This window comes from Dendrobates tinctorius, unplaced genomic scaffold, assembly GCF_039654945.1.
Source record: "Dendrobates tinctorius isolate UK_male_01 unplaced genomic scaffold, ASM3965494v1 ptg000030l, whole genome shotgun sequence".
In the NCBI taxonomy this organism is placed as follows: Eukaryota; Metazoa; Chordata; class Amphibia; order Anura; family Dendrobatidae; genus Dendrobates; species Dendrobates tinctorius.
This window is the reverse complement of record NW_027361698.1, coordinates 19,824,115-19,844,781: the sequence shown is the minus strand read 5'-3', so window position 1 is coordinate 19,844,781 and position 20,667 is coordinate 19,824,115. Positions and strand designations below refer to the sequence as shown.

General features: G+C 46.2%; 1 protein-coding gene across 1 annotated transcript in view; it reads left to right on the top strand.

The window, feature by feature from the left end:
* Positions 1-20,667, top strand: part of LARP7 (La ribonucleoprotein 7, transcriptional regulator) — a 70,109-nt gene that overhangs the window by 18,243 nt on the left and 31,199 nt on the right. The window contains exons 3-8 of the mRNA XM_073571938.1: positions 9,994-10,094; positions 10,170-10,253; positions 10,791-10,955; positions 11,200-11,308; positions 13,313-13,684; positions 15,098-15,233. Of these exons, the coding sequence (XP_073428039.1) occupies positions 9,994-10,094; positions 10,170-10,253; positions 10,791-10,955; positions 11,200-11,308; positions 13,313-13,684; positions 15,098-15,233 (967 nt within the window). The remainder of the gene's footprint in view (positions 1-9,993; positions 10,095-10,169; positions 10,254-10,790; positions 10,956-11,199; positions 11,309-13,312; positions 13,685-15,097; positions 15,234-20,667) is intronic.

The window sequence follows — 20,667 nt, the reverse complement described above, 5'->3', positions numbered from 1 at the left end:
TTCCTGTCCCTGTAAGGAGGAGGAGGACGTCCTCCATGGTGCTGTCAGGATGGACTCCTGGAAACATCATTACCGGTAGGTCTAATACCTATTTTCCCCCGGATCTCCGTAAAAAGTGGACGGAATCCCCAACCGTGGATCCACCGGTGTTGTGCTTAGCTACAAAAACTCTACTATCTGTGCCTAGTGGTTCTTCTATTAAGGATCCCACTGATCGTCTCATAGAGAACTTGGCTCGCTTAGTGTTTGAGGCATCAGGATCAGCGCTCTCTCCCTCATTCGCAGCAACGTGGGTAGCCAAGGCCATGATTTCTTGGTCAGAATCATTGAATAGAGCCTTGCAGGACCTAGACCTACCAGCGGAAGTATCAGAAATCCCAAATCAGATAACCATGGCGGGGACTGCTTGATTAATGCATCTCTAGATGCGGCCAACTGCATGGCACTTTCAGCTGCAAATGCAATCTCGATTAGGAGAGCACTATGGGTAAGGACATGGCGGGCCGATTCAGCCTCAAAAAAGTCCTTGACAGCGCTACCATACCAATGTGGCCGCCTGTTCGGAGAGAGGTTAGATTAGCTCATCTCCGACTCCACAAGAGGCAAGAGTGGCTTTCTTCCTCAGCAAAAAGCCAAACCGCCGTTTAATCACCAGTTGCAGGCTCGTTTTCGGGCATTTCGCAACCCCGGGTGGACGACAGCGGCTAATTTCGCCGCATCAGGGCGTCCCATTCACAATAGGGACCGACAGGTCTCATATAGAGCCAACCCATTGGGGAGGATGCGTGCTAACCAGGTCAGGTCGAGAGGATCCAAGTCCCAATGATCTTCAGCCAAATGACTCGGGGCATTTGTCAGGCGGCATCAGCAGGGTAGGCGGCCGCCTACTCCTGTTTCACCACGCCTGGCTCAATTTTGCACACGACACATGGGTGAGAGAGCTGGTTTCCACAGGGTGCAAGATAGAATCTGTCAGGTACCCCCCAAGACGATTTTTTTTTATTTCCCGTCTTCCCAAAGTGGATACCCAGGCAAAGGCTCTACTAGAAGCCATCGATTCGCTCAGCCACAACGGAGTTATCATCCCAGTACCAGAAAACGAGAAGACGCAGGTCTTCTATTCCAACCTGTTTGCAGTCCCCAAAAAGGATGGGACGGTCAGGCCCGTTTTGGATCTAAAGCTCCTGAACAGATTTATCAGGATCAGACATTTCCGGATGGAATCTCTCCGTTCAGTCATATCGGCAATGGGGCAGGGAGAGTACTTGGCCTCTATCGATATTCAGGATGCCTATCTACATATCCCCATTTTCCCTCCGCATCAAAGGTTTCTACGCTTTGTCATCAACGGTCTACATTTTCAGGTTGCAGCGCTGTCATTCGGGCTAGTCACTGCCCCCAGAGTGTTCACAAAGGTCATGGCGGTCCCCATGGCCATCCTGCACTCCCGGGGCATAGTCGTATTCCCCTACTTAGACGACTTCTTGGTCAAGGCCCCTTCAAGGCAGGCATGCAAGGAAAGTGTCAGCATTACGCTAGATACTCTTGCCCGCTTAGGGTGGTTGGTCAATGTAAAGAAGTCATCCCTTGTTCCAGCTCAGAGAATTTCCTTTTTAGGGATGACCTTTGACACTTGCCGAGGGTTGGTAAGTCTCCCTCGAAACAAGGCCCTAGCCCTCCTGCAGGGGGTGCAAGTACTGCGCCAACCAGTCCCTTACACCATCCGTTTCGGCATGAGGATTCTGGGGAAAATGGTGGCAGCGATGGAAGCGATCCCGTTCGCCCAGTTTCATCTTCGTCCCCTGCAGCACGCCCTCTTGTCGGCCTGGGACAAGAACCCATTCACGCTCGATCATCGGTGCCGGTTGTCCGCTCAGGTCAGACAGTCACTAGAGTGGTGGATAATCAGTTCCTCCCTTTCCCCCAGATCAGTGGCTGGTGGTCACAACCGACGCCAGCCTTTTCGGCTTGGGAGCGGTTTTTCGCCACCACACGACCCAGGGACGGTGGTTGCTGCAGAAGGCACGCCTCCCGATCAACTTGTTGGAGATACGGGCGATCCGGCTGACTCTGCATCGATTCCATCACCTTCTAGCAGGCCGCCCCATCCGGATTTAGTCGGACAACGCCACAGCGGTGGCTTACATAAATCACCTGGAGGGCACCCGCAGCTGGGCAACCATGCGCGAAGTAGGGCACGTGCTTCGCTGGGCCGAGAGGAACCGCTCGCTGATATCGGCGGTCCACATCCCGGGGGTAGAAAATTAGGCGACAGACTTCCTCATCTGGCAGGGGCTTGCGTCCGGTGAATGGTGACTTCACCCAGAGGTTTTTCAGCAGATTTGCCAACAGTGGGGAACACCGGATGTGGATCTGATGGCATCCAGGGTGAACGCCAAGGTGTCAGTGTTCGTCGCGCGGTCACGGGACCCGCAGGCAATCGCCGTGGATGCGCTGGTTCTGCAATGGAATCAGTTTCGCCTCCCATACCTATTTCCCCCGCTGCCTCTACTTCCGAGGGTCAACAAGAAGATCAAGGCAGAAGGGGTGCCAGTGATTTTGCTGGCCCCAGACTGGCCTCGTCGGGCGTGGTACGCAGATCTAGTGCAGCTACTCGTCGATGTGCCATGCGACTGCCAGTGCGCCCAGATCTACTTTCTCAAGGGCCGATCTGCCACCTGAACTCAGGGGCCCTGTGTTTGACGGCTTGGCCGTTGAATCCTGGATTCTGACGCAGGTGGGGTTCGGGCACAAGGTAGTTGCTACGATTGTTAGCGCCCGAAAGCCTACCTCGGCATGAGTTTCCCACCACACCTGGAAGGTTTTCTTTGCATGGTGTCGGGGCAACGGTTGTTCGCCACTGAGATTCTCCATCCCTAATATCTTGGCTTTTCTCCAGTCTGGTTTAGACTCAGGCTTGACCCCTAGTTGTCTCAGGAGACAGATATCTGCTTTATCCGTCCTTTTTCAGCGCAGGATTGCTACCAACTTGCAGGTTAAGACTTTTTCTTCCAGGGGGTCTCCCACTTGGTACCTCCCTATAAGGCACCTATGGACGCCTGGGACCTTAACCTGGTCCTAGGTGTTCTGCAGGAAGCTCCATTTGAGCCGCTACAGGATGTCTCTTTGTCATACCTTTCCTGGAATGTGGTGTTTCTGGTAGCCATAACATCAATCAGGAGGGTCTCGGAGCTGGCAGCGTTATCTTGCCGAGCCCCGTTCCTGACCTTTTACAAAGACAAGGTGGTTCTTAGACCAGCTCCTCCTTTTTTACCAAAGGTCGTTTCATATTAATGAGGATATTGTCTTGCTCTCTTTCTGTCCAGCACCGGTGCACCGTGGGGAAAAGACTTTTCATATGTTGGACCTGGTGAGAGCTCTCAGGAGGTATGTGTCGCGGACAGCACCCTTTCGTCAGTCAGACGCGCTGTTCGTGCTCCCTGAGGGTCGCAGGAAGGGACTCGCTGCCTCAAAATCGACCATAGCCAGATGGATTCGTTTGGTTATTCAGGAGTCCTATCATGTCAGAGGCGCGCCGATTCCAGCAGGAATCAGAGCACTCTACTCGGGCAGTGTGCGCCTCTTGGGCGCTTCGACACCAGGCTTCGGCGGAACAGGTTTGCAAGGCAGCGATCTGGCCCAGCCTGCACACGTTTACTAAACATTACAATGTCCATACTCAGGCTTCGGCGGATGCGAGCCTGGGTAGAAGGATTCTCCAAGCAGCAAGTGGCGCACTTTTAGACAAGAGGCGCATGTAGCTTGGATCGGTAAGTCAACTTCCCACCCAGGGACTGCTTTAGGACGTCCCACAGTACCTGTGTCCCCCAATGAGACGAAGGAGAAACATGGATTTTTGTGATAACTCACCGTAAAGTCCTTTTCTCCGAGACACTCATTGGGGGACACAGCACCAACCCTGTTAGCCAAGTTGGCTTCTATTTATTTAATTAATATGCTTTCTGTATGAAATTAGGGCGTTTATTTTCTAGACATGTTGTTACCTGCATTAAGGTTGATATTGTCGGATTTTTGTTTGATCTCCTACTGCTTTTGCACCAAACTGGTTTCCACCTGCAATCGGGGGGAGGGTGTATGCGGCGGAGGAGGAGCTAACCTCTTTTTTTTCACTTAGTGTCAGCCTCCAGGCGGCAGTAGCATACAAAAACATGAGGGGCGTTCCAGCTGTGATAAAGACCCATGTAGGGTCGAAACGCGTTGCTGGTATTTCAGTGCCTCCTAGCACATCCATCTACTCTTGAGGAGTAAGCCGCTGTACTATTTTAATTTTTTCAATAAAGCAAGAAATTTTATCAGCTAGAACGCCCCTCATGTTTTTGTCTACTATCAACTATCGTTGGGTCCAGACGAGGCTCCGTGCTGTGGCTGTGGTTGGTGAGCTGGCTAGGGCTTTTTTAGCCCATTTTTTTTTTCTATTTGGGCAGTAGCATACACCCACAGTACCTGTGTCCCCCAATGAGCGCCTCGGAGAAAAGGATTTTACGGTGAGTTATCACAAAAATCAATGTTTTTGCTAGGTTATTGGAAACTATTACACTTTTCTCCAGTTTTTAATGTGTTTTTACTTTGTTTTTTTTCTCATTCATTTGAATGTATGGAAGAGTGCTGAAAGAATTCACTTGTAGATTTAAAAACAAAAATGCTTTAGTTTAAATCCACAGGGGAAAAAATAACCAGACCGAGATATTAGAAATCTCGTTCACCTTTATCGAACTGTAAAGTGCCTTCGTCTTTTACTCTTACTCTTGATGTTAAAAGTATAAAGGTTGAAAAAAGACTGTTCTCAGTGGGAGAAGCAAAATAATTATCTTGTAGTTATATCTTTTAATGGCTGACAAAAATAAAATAAGTGATGTTACAATGCAATGCAAGCCTTCGAGACTACATAGGTCTCTCTTCATCAGACACGGTATAACAAAGTATCTGAGGAAACACAAATATAGACTACTCAGATAAAGTTAGGGATATTGGGCTTTCGGGTGAAATTTATGGAAAACTTAAAGTTCACTCTACAGTGATATTTTATCATTAAAGTAGGGCATTTAAGTAGGCGTGCAATGGTGATTTCCTCATCTCACACAATTTATTGAAACAAAAGTCAACAGTGGTGCGTATACCCCCCCAAAAAAGGGAGCGTCTCAATAACTTGTCATGTGGCCTCGAGCATCAGTTACAGCTTTACAACGATGTCTCATACTGTTCACAAGTCGAATTATTGTCTGCTGAGGCATGGCATCCCACTTAGATAAGGATGTCTCTCAGGTCATTGAGGTACACAGTTACAAGCAAGGGTTCCAAATATAATTAAAGTGCACTGGGCATCTCATCTTTATAGTTTGAGTGAAAAAAAGAATCAGACAAAAACATGGTCTGAATATTCCAAGGCTCTTGGGCAGGGGAGGAACTAAGAGTACACAATCATTACAGCATGGGATCACAGATGATTTTTTTTTTTTTTTTGTGAAGTAAAACATTTCCCTGCCTGTATTTAAGCAATGTTTTACTTCAAAAGAAGAATTATTTGAAATCCCGGTCTGTAATGTCTGTATACTCTTTTGCTTCCTCCTGTGACCAGGAGATGTGGAGCAATCAGACATCAGACTGTGTTCCTGTACGGTGAGACACAGCCATTACACAGTACACAGCATTGGGACAATTATAAGATTATCTCAGCACAGGAATATTTTCTTTAAATACATCCGGTTGTTGTTGAAGTTATTATTACAAGATCTATTGATTAAAATGAACATTTGTTTGTGGGGAAACCCCTTTTAAAGGGAATCTGTCACCTATTTTTTCGCATATAAGATGCGGCCACCGCCATCTGGGGCTTATCTACTGCATTCGGTAATGCTGCCGGACCGCGACACCCATTAAACCCAGATCGGACCACCCCTGGGTGAGTATAATATATGGTAACTCGTTTTTCTTATCTTTCAGGTTACATCAAGGGCTTATCTACATCATTACAGAATGCAGTAGATAAGCCCCAGATGGCAGTGGCCGCATCTTATATGCGAAAAAATAGGTGACATATTCCCTTTAAGGGCATAAAAATTTAAAAGTTTTGAAAATTGCGAAATTTTTAAAAAAAAAATGATTTTTGACAAATTACGAGTGATGGACGAGGCTGCCGATGTTTTCACTACCAGGCCAGTTGTTGTGGAACTCACAGTGAGCGGATAGTATATACACATACGATTTTAACACATGGAGTAGTATATATACATATAACAAAAGGATCCACAACGCACAGCAGGACTATTAAGATTACTGAGACATTCATATTTTCCTCTTCCAATGTGGTGTACTTAATTTTGTGCACTAATTGTCCTACTGGGGGTTTCTATGTTTCAGAAGCAGGACAGAAACGGAGAGCAAGGATGAGATCTCATCACCACACGATTACAGACAAAAAAAACATCAACCAGTGGCTAAATATTTCACTGGTCCAGGATACAACATAAACAATGTGAGATTTGGTATATGAAAAGGCAACTTCAAATCACAAAAACACAGAAGGGTCTGTGAATAAAAATGTATGGCAATGTTTAATACCCTCCACACAGGACTAAATCTGTCACAAGGATTTATGACTTGCAACAGAATCTGAGGAATCTGCTCCAGAGACAGTGAGGGCACCAGGCCTCTGATCTTACATGGATTTTGGGACAAAAAAACTTTCACACCACTTACCTAAGCTAATGACGTATTTTTTCTCTGAGCTCAGTTTCTTTTTTCAAACTGACATTTATTATGTCATGTCTATTCTCTTTGTGTATATATTTGTGTTTCCTCAAATACTTTGTCATACTGTGCCTGTTGAAGAGACCTAAGTAGTCTTGAAGGTTTGCTTTGTAACATCACTTATTTCATTTTTGGTAACTATTAAAAGGTATCAATGCTACAAGATAATTATTTTGTTTCTCGCACTGAGAACAATCAGTCTTTTAGCCTTGCCATTCTTCTCCACCTTTCTGCAGCTTTCGACACTGTTGATCACCGTCTCCTACTCTTAGGCTCCAGTCAGTAGGCATTAAGGACACCGCTCTCTCCTGGTTCTCTTTCTATCTTTCTGACCGCTCCTTCAGTGTTTTGTTCGCTGGCTACACGTCATCTCCTCTTCCTCTCGCTATCGGGGTACCTCAGGGCTCAGTCCTTGGCCCCTTCTCTTCTCTCTCTACACGGCCCCAATTGGACAGACCATCAGCAGATTTGTCTTTCAGTACCATCTTTATGCTGATGACACACAACTATACACGTCATCCCCCAACCTTACCCCCGCGGTACTACAGAACGCCAGTGACTGTCTGCAGTCTCCAACATCATGTTCGCTCTCTATCTGAAACTTAACCTCTCAAAAACTGAACTTCTTCTGCTCCCGCCGTCTACTAACCTCCCTAAATCTGACATTTCCCTCTCCGTGCGTGGCAACATAACACCCCAGCAGCAGGCGCGCTGTCTGGGTGTTATGTTTGACACCAATCTCTCCTTCACATCCCATGTACAATCTCTTGTCCTCTCTTGCCGCTTACACCTAAAGAACATCTCCAGAATCCGCCCTTTTCTCACCATAGAAACAATAACCCTCACTGTCGCATTGATCCACTCCCGCCTGGACTACTGCAACGTTCTATTAATTGACCTCCCCGTTCCCCTCTCCAGTCCATACTTAATGCAGCAGCCAGGGTCATCCATCTGGCTAAACGGTACTCGGACGCATCCGCTCATCGCCATTCCTTACATTGGCTGCCCATTCATTATAGGATCCAATTCAAAGTACTTGTCCTCAACCACAAAGCTCTCCACAGTGCAGCACCCCCCTACATCTCCCTCATTTCTGTCTATCGGCCTAACCGACCGCTGCGCTCTTCAAACAACTTTCAACTAAGGGTCCCGTTACATGTAGCAATGCACCAGCGATCCCGACAACGATATAACCCGGTCAGGATCGCTGGTGCATCGCTAAATGGTCGCTAGTGAGCTGCCAAACAGGCAGATCTCACCAGCAACGTAGCGGCGGTCGTTACTTACCTGTCAGACGCGGTGATGATGACGTCCACGCGTCGCTCGTCGGCGTCAGCAAGAAGCCGACGACGAGAAACGGCCCAGGATGTTCTCGCGCGATCAGCGATATCCAGCGGGGAACCGGTCGGAGGTAAGTGTCACATGTAGCGATATCGCTAGCAATATCGCTGAACTGCGTCACAAAATCAGTGACGCTTTAGCGATATTGCTAGTGATATCGCTATGTGTGAAGCCCCCTTAACCTCTGCACTAATCCGCACCTCCCACTCCCTACTCCCAAGATTTCTCCCGCGCTGCGCCAATCCTCTGAAATGCTCTACCCCAAGAAATTAGGACTATCCACAATTTGCATAGTTTCAGGCGCTCCCTCAAAACACATCTGTTCAGAGCGGCCTATCACGTTCACTAATCAAAGTCATTTTATGTGAAAGCATGCGTGTGTAGCCCATTCACTATCTCCATCTATCCCTCAATCAAGATGGCTGGACCATCATTGTAAATACACACCTGTACTTTGTATCTCCCCCACCTCATTGTAGATTGTAAGCTCTCATGAGCAGGGTTGACTTATTTTGCTTTAATTATTGTATTGTTAACATTGTTACTTATGACTTGTGTTTTGAAACTGTTAAACTGTAAAGTGCTGCGGAATATGTTGGCGCTATATAAAGATTATTATTATCATTAGCCTTGAAAAAAAACTCTGAGTGTGAATAAGCCCTAAGACAAGACATATACCTTAGAAACCTCACCAAGCCTTTTTTGGTGAAAAATAACACCTTGTTGTAATGTAAGGGCATCTATCCCTGTAGTGCCCCAAAATGTAACACACATATATATATATATATATATATATATATATAATAAAAAACAAGCTTTTTCTACATTCACTGTATAAAAGGTAGATTAACTGGGCAGCGGAGTTAAGAATGGACTAGAGAGATGCAAAAGTTTAGGCAGACGATGATGATAGCAGTCACTAATATTTTTAAGTGATTTGTGGTTGAAAAATGATAAATTCTTGTATTCTTTTTTAGTTGGAGGTCGCAGGAGACGGTAAGCGGCTTGGACAAGTGGTTTGAAGTGCAGGGCAGAGTCCAGGCTTACCCCAAAGCTATGGATTTGTGATAGACATTTTTATTAAAAAAAAATATATATATATATATATATATATATATATATATATATATATATATATATATATGAGCGGAGACGATGCTTCATGTGTAGTAGTATTATTAGTCTGGCGCTGTATAATGTGAGGATTTTCCTGATTTGAACTGATGGCCACAACCTTCATTGACTCAATGGCATCTCAGCCCTAAGTAAAGCAATAGCCAAAAATGAAATAAGAAGGTAGTCTGTCTTGTGGTGCTGTTCTTATTTCAAGAAGATCTTCGGGACTTGCTTGTTTTGAAGTTGCATTTATTAAAAATATATTATACAAATGTTACAAGTAAAAAGTGATACGAAATTGAGGCGTAAAGAATGCAAGTCTTTATATGAGTCCTAGTTCATGTAACATTTACAATGCATTTGGAAAGGTGCACTCAATCAGGTAATGTGACCGTTTACCATATACATGGGGAAAAACTACTGCCATATATACAGTCATACAGAATTTAGTTTGGATAATACCTGTAAAGAGGTTATGTGATGTTAGAAGAATGGTTTGTTTCCCCTCTACCCTAAAAAATATAGTCATTCTTGTCTATGGGAGGTGTCTGGTATTGAAGGCTGAGCTACAGCAGCCCTTGTACAGGATGGGATGACGTCCTATGGATCTTCAATCTGCACTATGGGATTTATTTGGTATGTGAAACGATGCAAACATACCAGCTAAATGTTTATAGGTGCAGAAGCACAATACAGATCATTCTTCAGATGATTGCAATTTAAAACTATGCAGGTTTCTAAGGATACTTCCAATATATTCTATTCTAGATATCGACCTATCACTTTTGGCATCCTTTAATAAAATGAAAAAACTGACTACAGATCCCAAGCTTATTGCCAGAGCTCTGAAGAATTCTTCTGTAGTAGAGGTGAGTACTTATTTATCACCTGGTCGTCCTTACACTTCCTTCACATCTTCTAATTCTTTCTTCTTTGATTCTAAGATAAATTTGGACAGTACAAAAATCCGAAGACGGCTTCCCCTTGGTGAAAAACCTCAAGATGTTGATGCACGTACTGTATACGCGGTAAGTGTGGCTATATAGTAGGAGTAAGCCGTTTCCGGACCCATCTCATGATTCCTTGCTTGGAATTTGTCTGAACGATCTAATCACATTTTGTGGTCTATGGATACAACCTATGTTCATCCAATGAAATATCCGGCTATCTTTAGAGCGGTGCTGCTCTCTTTGCCTTGGAAATCTGCCACCACAGAATACCAAGGTGGCCAGTAGCCCAGGTATCAAGCAGTACGCAATACAATTAAATATTCCGTAGTTCTTGAGAACATAGCGATTTTTTTAATAAGAGGTAAATTGCAAAGTTCCTTGCTTTTATGAGCACTTTTGTAATTTTTCTCATTTAAGAATTTGACAGAACCCCTTTAACAAGTTTGGCTAAAGCAATCCAACAATCAGCAGACATAAGTCTCTGCCATTAATATTTTGTTTTCACGTAGCCCTGAGCTGAACCAGCCTACATCAGCTATTTTGTGCACTTTCTAACGTCTGTGGAGCAGGGTCAGTGTTTCTTTTTCAGCCACTTAATCTTTTTTGTGTTCTCAGGAGCTGCTTCCTAAAAACGTTACACACAGCTGGATAGAAAGGGTGTTTGGTAAATGTGGCACAGTGGTCTACATCAGCATCCCCAGGTATAAAACCACTGGAGACACAAAAGGATTTGCATTTATTGAGTTTGAGACACCAGAACAAGCTGCCAAAGCAATTGAGGTGATTATTTATTTAGCTTTATTACTTTTTGTTTGTTTTATCTGTATTAGATTTATTAATGACTCAAGTCAAGTCACAGTAATTTATACAAATGCCTCTGATAATAAGGATCAGATAATGTGGCAAGTGTAGATATAAGCCATCTCCAAAGCCCAATTAGCATTCAGTGTTGACAACTTGTATGTCATCTCTAAGATGAGCTACAGTTGAAGGTCTTTCTTGAAGTTTTCTTTTCCTTACTTAGCTTTTGAACAACCCTCCTGAGGAAGCCCCAAGAAAAGCAGGCATGTTTCCAAAAACGGTAAAAAACAAGCCTATTCCAGAGCTAAATGCACAAGAGACCCATGAATCAGGTATGTCTTAATGTAAGTGCTGGATATGCGCATAAGGTTTAATGGCCAATGATGAGCACTTACAATTTGGTGAAAAACTGTCAATCTAAAAAAAAACTTGCAGGTGTGATTTACTCCATGTTACTATAGGAATTGCAGGGATGGATAAGATCATAAATGAAGCTGCTTAGTCTAGATTAAAGGGGCACTGTTTGTGGCCCATGATGCTATTCTGTGCAGCCCCCAACCATCTATTCATGGAAATATTTGTCTTTGTGCTGGTTTTTGCCATGAGAGAAGAGATGTAGTGTTGTGCAGTGCAAGGATGGATAAGTACCATGGTTTACTATGGCCCCTTTCATCAAAGCAATTTCACCAGAATTCTGTCGTATTTGCTTAAAAAAGTCCCTAAATTTTAGGTCAACGCCAGAAAAGTTGTGACTTTTGGTATTTTCACGCCTGTTTCCCTCAACTCTTTCAAAATGGGCAGAGATGTGGCAGAAGGGGCGTGACACTGCAGCTAGTCTAATTCATGACGAACTGTAACGTTATCTATTCCAGAAATCTTACTCTAGTCAGAAACTGGAGTAAGCTTTCCGACGTGGCTCAAGGAGACGCTCATCAGATGCTCCTGATTTATGGAGAGGTGTGCACCTCTTCATGAAGCAGGAATGTCTGATTACACCACATTGCCTCATCAAGTCCAACAAGAAAATAACTGGTCTTCTTTGGTTGGTGCCTATTCATCCCTCTCTGGATCCCCTAAATATTAGCAGAATGGAGGTCTCCTGACCGCTATGTATCACTCTAGAGAGAAGTAGGTGACGTGGAGAGGTTTGTGATACATGAATGAGCTTGTCTTCACTGTAGTTTTATGGGAGGAGTGAAACACTTTTTAGCAACTCACATACTGTATGGTAGAGAGCACAGCAAGCTGGGTCTCTTACTTTTTAGAATACAAGCAGGAGAGAATGTGACTGCTTATTTTCGTGATAGGTGGGAGTCCTATAGCATATATTTGAGAGATTTATGGCTTTTAATTGCAATAATTTATAACTGTCCTTGATCATAAAACTGCTTTAGTTTTATTCCAGCCCCTGGATTTGGGTCAGTCTGATTGTGACCCTTGGACTAGAAAAGGTTCATGAATTAGATTATCCGTCAACACTTTAAATGTGTATTAACATCTCAGACATTTATGGCATATCTACAGGATACACCATAAATGTCTGGTCATTGCTGGCCACGTATTTCTGGTGAGGTGGCTATATCATGCAGGCACATAAAGAATGAAGAAGTGTTCACCAATTACCGTACTTCAGATCTGTCACCAAGAGCAATGCCTGCAGCTCTGTTCTTGTCATGTCAACAAACAGTAAACCTGATGATCCGATCAGTCAACGCAGTGCTGCAAGAGCTGTTGGGATCAGCCCCTTACATTTTGTATTGAAGCCACAATGGCAGAATAGCCTAAAGGCCCCATCACACACAGCGACCGGCCACCCTGTCGGGTATCGCTGATCGTGCTCGATCGGCCTGGGCCATTTTTTGATCGCTGGGCTCCCACTGGCCAGCACACTTCGCTGCGTGTGGCAGCGAGAGACAAACGATCAGCGACGCTGGTTTCTAATGTAAACAACGGGTATCCAGGAGCCACGGCTCTTGGATACCCGCTGTTTACCTTGGAAACCGGCATACACGCTGGTTTCCGAGGTAAACAGCGGGTATCCAGGAGCCGCGCGGCTCTTAGATACCTGATGTTTACCTTGGAAACCAGCGTGTACGCCGGTTTCCAAGGTAAAGCGGGTATCCAAGAGCCGCGGCTCCTGGATACCCGATGTTTACATTAGAAACCAGCTTGCTCGCTGGTCCTGATCGCTGGAGGGACTGTCTATGTAACAGCTCACCAGCGATCAGCCTAACGATGTCCCGGCGATCCCATCCATGTCGAATCGTTGGTGGGATCGCTGGGACATCGTTATGTGTAACGGGGCCTTAATACATTTTTTGTTCTGTTCATTTTAGAGGAAAAGAAAAAGAAGAAGAAGAAAAAATCAAAAAGCAAGAAGGAAAGTGATGACACGGCAGAGGATGAGATCAATGACCAGATTATCATGGAAATGTCAACAAAAGAAGCAGCAAAATCTAAGAGGCAGCGCAGTGTTTCCGAAAGCTCAGTAACGGATACATCAGACTCTACCAGACAGGCCTCGAAGAAGGAGGCAAGAAAACGAGACCGAGCAGAGAGCTCGGACCCGTCAGAGGAAGGCAGACCTGCCAAGAGGAAGCACAGCAGTTCAGAGGAGCATGACTCTTCCAAGTACAGAAAACTGCACGATAAAGAAGATACACCATCAAAATCAAAATTGGCCTCATCAGAGTTGACAGAATGTAGAGGTATGCAGACATTATGAATGTGTTAGAGGATATTATTTTACTTATGCAGCGCAATCATATTCTACAGCATCGGTGACAGGTTTCCTTTGGTTTTCTGAGATGGTGTCCAGAATGGCTGAGTGACCAGAACAGTTATACTGCAATTCAGCCTAACAGACATTTGATACAAACAGACTTGAAAAATGCCCAACGTGCAAAACGCTTGTTTGTCAGGTGTAATGGTTTTTAAGCCAGCTGAAACATTATTACATGATGTGCTTTACGTTCCCACAAACAGTGTTTGTTCAGACTTTCTACACAGCTGAATTTCCGAATGAATCACATATCACACTCACTTTTGTTTTGCCGCATGCGTTTTTTGATGCTAGATATGGTATAGATAATATCCATGAGCTCTATATTTAGTGCCATGCTTTTATAGTTTACTGTATATTGTATTAACCTAATAAATTAAATAAAAAAAATGACGTGTGTCCCTCCTAATTTTGATAACAGCAAAGGTAAAGCAGACAGCTGCAGGCTTATTTTATCAGGCTGGGAAGGTCCATGGTTATTGAGCCCTTGCGAACCTAAAAATACACGCCGGCAGCAGCACCAGAATTGCAGCATCAATTAGATACATCAATTCTGGCGCTTTACCCAGCTCTTCCCGATTGCACTGTTGCAGTGGCTATCGGGGTAATGGTAATTGGGATTCATGACAGCTGTGATTTGTCAAAAATCACAGCTGGCATCAAATCCTGGGATTGGTGATGGAAAGCCGTCTATCAGACATCCCCATTACTACTACCCCAGTAATAAAAAAAATAAAAATACAAAGAAAAAACTACTTTATTTGAATAAAACACCCCACACACTATTCAACAATTTATTGAAAAAAATTTTTTAAAAAATCCCATGGAGGTCCGCAGTAATCAACAAAATCCGATGTAGTTCAGAAAAGGATACCAGAAAAACCTAAAAAGACAGAAATAAACAGGAGACAGTCCCTCGTTCACCAATATATTTGTAAAAATGTTCCTACGAAGCTCCGCAGTCGTCCACATTTCCCTGAATTTGGCTCAGGCGACACTGAATAGCAGTAATGTTCCTGCTATTCACAGGCGCCAGGAAGTGACGTAAACGCTCATTATCGTCACTGGGTCTCGCACACCGCACAGGGGGCATGAGACTTCTATTAATTCTATCCACTGAGTGTGTTCTGCACAATGCAGCATCCAGAACGCCAGTATTACTGATCGATGCATGCAGCCTTAGGGATCATTTGCACACTATCTAAGAAATTAAAGATTGTCTGTAGGGTAGTGCTAGAAAGTGCAATAAACTTTGGATTACGTCTGTTACTTTTTTTCACTAGAAAAATTAATCGATTTCATTCCTTAATTCTTTCTATTTCATTATTTTGTTTTCTAGAGATTTCGACTGAAGAAGAAAAAGATATAAGTGACAAGAAGGAAACTTCTTGTAAGGTGAAGAGAAAAAGAAAGAAGAAGCATAGGGAGAGACATAGAGTTGGAGAAGAAGTCATCCCCTTAAGAGTCTTATCAAAGTATGTTTTTGTTTTTTGTTTTGTTTTTTTTAATACTTTATATGTACTATTAAAGCGAGAAGGGGCGGCCGGGTGGCCAAGATGAGACTTAGCGGTGGAAACTCTTCAGTGGGGACTTCAGAGGTCATTTGGATTGAACCATACACACAAGAGACTGTAAGCAAGGAAACAAAAAAAATCATGTTTATGTCTCGTTTCAAAGCCCAAAATTGGAATTCTAGCTTTACGTAGATTGCTCAGTAGACTAAAAATGTTGGTCTGTCCTGAGGGTGTAGAAGGAATCTATTCCTTTGGTTCATGTGAGATCCAATGTCTTATAACGCTTAAACTGCATTAAACATAATTTTTTTTTTTTTTGAGTACAGCATAAAAATATATAGCTTTGGAATTTCCATAATCATATTCACCGTCAGAATAAAGTTGTAATTTTTACCGGACAGAGAACACTGTAAGAATGAAACTCGAGTAACAAATTAATGAAATTTAGTAATGAAATTTAGAGTTTTTCCATTCCACCCACAGTGCTTTATCTGATAAATTAAATAGAACTATTAAAAACTACAACCTGTGCTAAGCAAAACAAACCCTCATATGGCTGTTCAAAAAAAGTTCTGTCTCTTGGAGGCAAAAACACGAAAAGCAATATGAATATTGATGTAATATTCATGAGACACAAAATGAATTGCAGTTTTTCCAATGGTTTAGATAATTTGACATTCACTGTTTTATCTTGTGCAGGGTAATGTCATAAGCAGTCGCAATTGCTAAGGTGCAGTTCTTCTTGCTGCAGAGGTGCACATTAGCGTTGGTAGCTGCTTAGGGCGGTGATGTACAGTGGTCATATTCCCAACAACGTGCATCAAGAAAAGCATGGCTGCCAAAATAAGAAGCACATCACACACCTTTACAATAGTACGTGCTTCATGTTCTGCATAGAGAGCTGTGATAAAACACTCCGGGATCGCCTTTGCTGGGGTCAAAGGTCACGTGCGTTCAGCATGAAACTCAGGCGCACAGCCGGGGTCCGGGTATAACTGACACTGGGTCAGGTTTATTAAAGGTGAAAGCAATGCATAAAGAAAAAAACATAAAACAAATCCTCGCCTGTCCGGCACTAACTAAACAAAGTACAACCTAACTACCAACTGGCGGGCTTCTCCCGTGCAGCCAAACCACAGTTGCAGTGGGCACTGCTTTCACTCACGTGTGTCTCTCACACAGACAGACTCTCTGTGTCCCCAGGCTGAGACACTCACACAACCACCTGGCGTCCTTTTATATCCGCCCTCCCATTATTCATTAGAAACCAGGTGAGATACTGACCAGACTAGGCCACATAGGAAAGGTATCTGGGCGAGATATACCTGCCCTCTTCCACTATTCCCACATGATTCTCACAGAGCTTTCTGTGGGTGTATGCTACTGCCGCCTGGAGGCTGACACTAAGTGAAAAAAAGAGGTTAGCTCCTCCTCCGCCGTATACACCCTCGTCCCGATTGCGAGCGGAAACCAGTTTTTTGCTTACTGTCTGCTGGAGGCAGACGTCTGTCTGTTTCCAGACTGATTTTTTTTTTTCCCTATGAAGATAAAACAGGGGAGACAGACCCTATTGAAAGGGTCCGATCTCCCCAAACCAACAACGGGCGAGCACGTGCGAGTGTCGCTCCACGTATCCTCTCCCGCAACAGGGATTTTTTCCGGACGTTCCTTTTTTACATGAAGATGAGATAGGGGCGACAGACCCTAATGAAAGGGTCCGATCTCCCCAACCTACAACGGGCGAGCACGTGCGAGTGTCCCTCCACGTATCCTCTCCCGCACCGTGAGCCCTGTCCACCCTAGGGTATTGAAACCCTAAGCTGCACAGAGGCACAAGTGTAGTCCATACGGCCCCCACTGCTCCACCAATGCTAGACTGCGGCGCTGCAAGGCGGTGGACGGTCTCTCTACTCACCCCTGCAAGGGGTTAGATGGAGCTAGGGTGCCTGTACCGTCCTTTTTTTCATATGGCCCCCCCTCCCCTCTACCTGAGCTGGACGGAGGAGAATGTCCGTGGAGGGCTCCTGCAGCGGCGCAGGGCTGGAGCCCTTAACTTCTCCTGGACGGGCGGTTGGTAAAAATCGAGGCCGCGGCTTCAGCCGTCGCTAGGCCGCGGCCGTAAGTTCCCGGCGTCGCGTCACGGCGGCCCCGCCCCCCGTGGCCTGGGCAGACGCCGAATAAATTTAGACCCCGGCTTCAGGCCGAAGCTAGGCCGCACACGGAAGTACTGTCCCTAGGATCCCTTGTTTCTTCCGGGGGCCTGCCCGTAGTTGTGGCGCTCAGAATAAAGTGTCGCCTCGCACGCGGGGACACAGGACTGGGGTAAGTGCTGCGTCCTAGCCCCACGGAGAGGCCACGCTAGGAGAAACGAAGAGCGCCCTCCTCCGGCGTTTTTTTTCAGCACGGATGCCTGACAGGTACACCATGTCAGGAAAACGCATACGTTTTTATATGCCGCATGCATCTCCTGTCGAGTCCGCTTTTCCGCAGGCGCAGACCAAACGAGTATGCGAAGCCTGCGAGTCCGAACGCGCCCAGGAGCCCTCCTCTGCGACCGAGCCCAGGGTACCAAGTCCCCCGAAATGGGTGTTATCACTGTCGCAATCTATGGCGTCACTTACGAGAGCAATTGGTTCCATTTCGGGCCCCAGATAGGGGCAGTGACAGTGGCTCGCCTGTCTTAGAGGGGTTCTCTACCTCACAGGAGCCGCCGGCCTGCAGGGGCCGCTCTCACTCCAGGCAGACCCGGGAGAAACGAACCCACGCGGCGTCTCCCGGTCCATCCGGTGCCTCGGCATCCGTGAAATCTGCTTCTCGCTCCCCGTCACCAGCAGTCGATAGCGAGTTAGGCTCGGGCTACGACTCGGACGAACCCCTTGACCTAGATACGCCAGGTGGTCAGGAAACGGTTGACAGTCTAATAGAAGCCGTCAACCAGACTATGGGGATCGAGGATGATTCCATTCTGGCTTTGGGCCAAAAGGTGTCATTTAAGCGTCCCTATAGAGTATTTTGCACTCACCCTGAATTTGAGGATATAGCGCAACGACACAGAGAACGGCCGGACAGGCGTTTCTCGGGCCAGAAGGCACTCGAGGCGAGGTATCCTTTTGCCCCGGATCTCTGTAAAAAGTGGACGGAATCCCCAACGGTGGATCCACCTGTGTCGCGTTTGGCTACAAAAACTCTACTATCCGTACCTAGTGGTTCTTTTATTAAGGAGCCCACTGATCGTCTCATAGAGAACTTGGCTCACTCAGTGTTTGAGGCATCAGGATCAGCACTCTCTCCCTCGTTCGCAGCAACGTGGGTAGCCAAGGCCATGATTTCTTGGTCAGAATCATTGAATAGAGCCTTGCAAGACATAGACTTACCAGCTGAAGTATCAGAAATCGCAAATCAGATAGCCGTGGCGGGGGACTACTTGATCAATGCATCTTTAGATGCGGCCAACTGCGTGGCACTTGCGGACGCAAATGCAATCTCCATTAGGAGAGCTCTATGGTTAAGGACATGGCAGGTCGATTCAGCCTCAAAAAAGTCCTTGACAGTGCTACCATACTAGTGTGGCCGCCTGTTGGGAGAGAAGTTAGATCAGCTCATCTCCGACTCCACAGGAAGCAAGAGCGGTTTTCTTCCTCAACAAAAGGTCAAACTGCCGTTTCGTCACCAGTTTCAGGCGCGCTTTCGGGCCATTTCACAACCCCGGGTGGACGACAGCGATTAATTCCGCCGCATCCGGGCGCCCCAACCAGCATAGGGACCGTCAGGTCTTATATAGAGCCAACTCATTGGGTAGAATGCGGTCTAACCAGTCCAGGTCAAGAGGATCCAGGTCCCAAAGATCTGCAGCCAAGTGACTCGGGGCATCTGCCAGGCGACACCAACAAGGTAGACGGCCGCCTACTCTGGTTTCACCACGCTTGGCTCAATGTCGCACACGACACATGGGTGAGAGAGCTGGTGTCCACAGGGTACAAGATAGAATCTGTCAGGTACCCCCCCAAGACGATTTTTTTCTTTCCCGTCTTCTCAAAGTGGATACCCAGGCGAAGGCTCTACTAGAAGCCATCGATTCGCTTGGCCACAACGGAGTCATCATTCCAGTACCGGAAAATGAGTAGACTCAGGGCTTCTATTCCCACCTGTTTGCAGTCCCCAAAAAGGACGGGACTGTCTGGCCTGTTTTGGACCTAAAGCTCCTGAACAAATTTATCAGAATCAGACTTTTCTGGATGGAGTCTCTCCGTTCAGTCATATCGGCAATGGGGCAAGGATAATACTTGGCCTCTTTCGATATCCAGGACGCCTATCTACATATTCCCATTTTCCCTCCGCATCAAAGGTTTCTACCCTTCGCCATCAACGGTCTACATTTTCAGTTAGCAGCGCTGCCCTTCGGGCTAGCCACAGCCCCCAGAGTGTTCACAAAGGTCATGGCTGTCCCAATGGCCATCCTGCACTCCCGGGGCATAGTCATATTTCCCTACTTAGACAACCTCTTGGTCAAGGGCCCTTCAAGGCGGGCATGTGAGGAAAAGTGTCAGCATCACGCTAGATACTCTTGCCCGCTTAGGGTGGTTGGTCAATGTAAAGAAGTCATCCCTTGTTCCAGCTCAGAGAATTTCCTTTTTAGGGATGATCTTCGACACTTGCCGAGGGTTGGTAATTCTCCCTCGAGACAAGGCCCTAGCCGCCCGGCAGGGAGTACGGGTACTACGCTAACCAGTCCCTCACACCATCCGTTTCTGCATAAGGATTCTAGGAAAAATGGTGGCGGCGATGGAAGTGATCCCGTTCGCCCAGTTCCATCTGCGCCCCCTGCCGCACGCCCTCTTGTCATCCTGGGACAAGAACCCGTTCACGCTCGATAATCGGTGCCGGTTGTCCGCTCAGGTCAGACAGTCACTAGAGTGGTGGACAATTGGTTCCCTCCCCCAGATCAGTGGCTGGCGACACCAGCCTCCTCGGCTGGGGAGCGGTTTTTTGCCACCACACGACCCAGGGAGGGTGGTCACCGCAGGAGGTACACCTCCCGATCAACTTGTTGGAGAGGCGGGCGATCCGGCTGACTCTGCAACGGTTTCATCACCTTCTAGCAGGCCGCCCCGTCCGGATTCAGTCGGACAACGCCACGGCGGTGGCTTACATAAATCACCAAGGGGGCACCCGCAGCAGGGCAACCATGCGCGAGGTAGGGCACGTGCTTCGCTAGGCCGAGAAGAACCGCACGGTGATATCGTCGGTCAACATCCCGGGGGTAGACAACTGGGCGGCAGACTTCCTTAACTGGCAGGGGCTTGCGTCCGGGGAATGGTCACTACACCCAGAGGTCTTTCAGCAGATTTGCCAACGGTGGGGAACACTGGATGTGGATCTGATGGCTTCCAGGGCG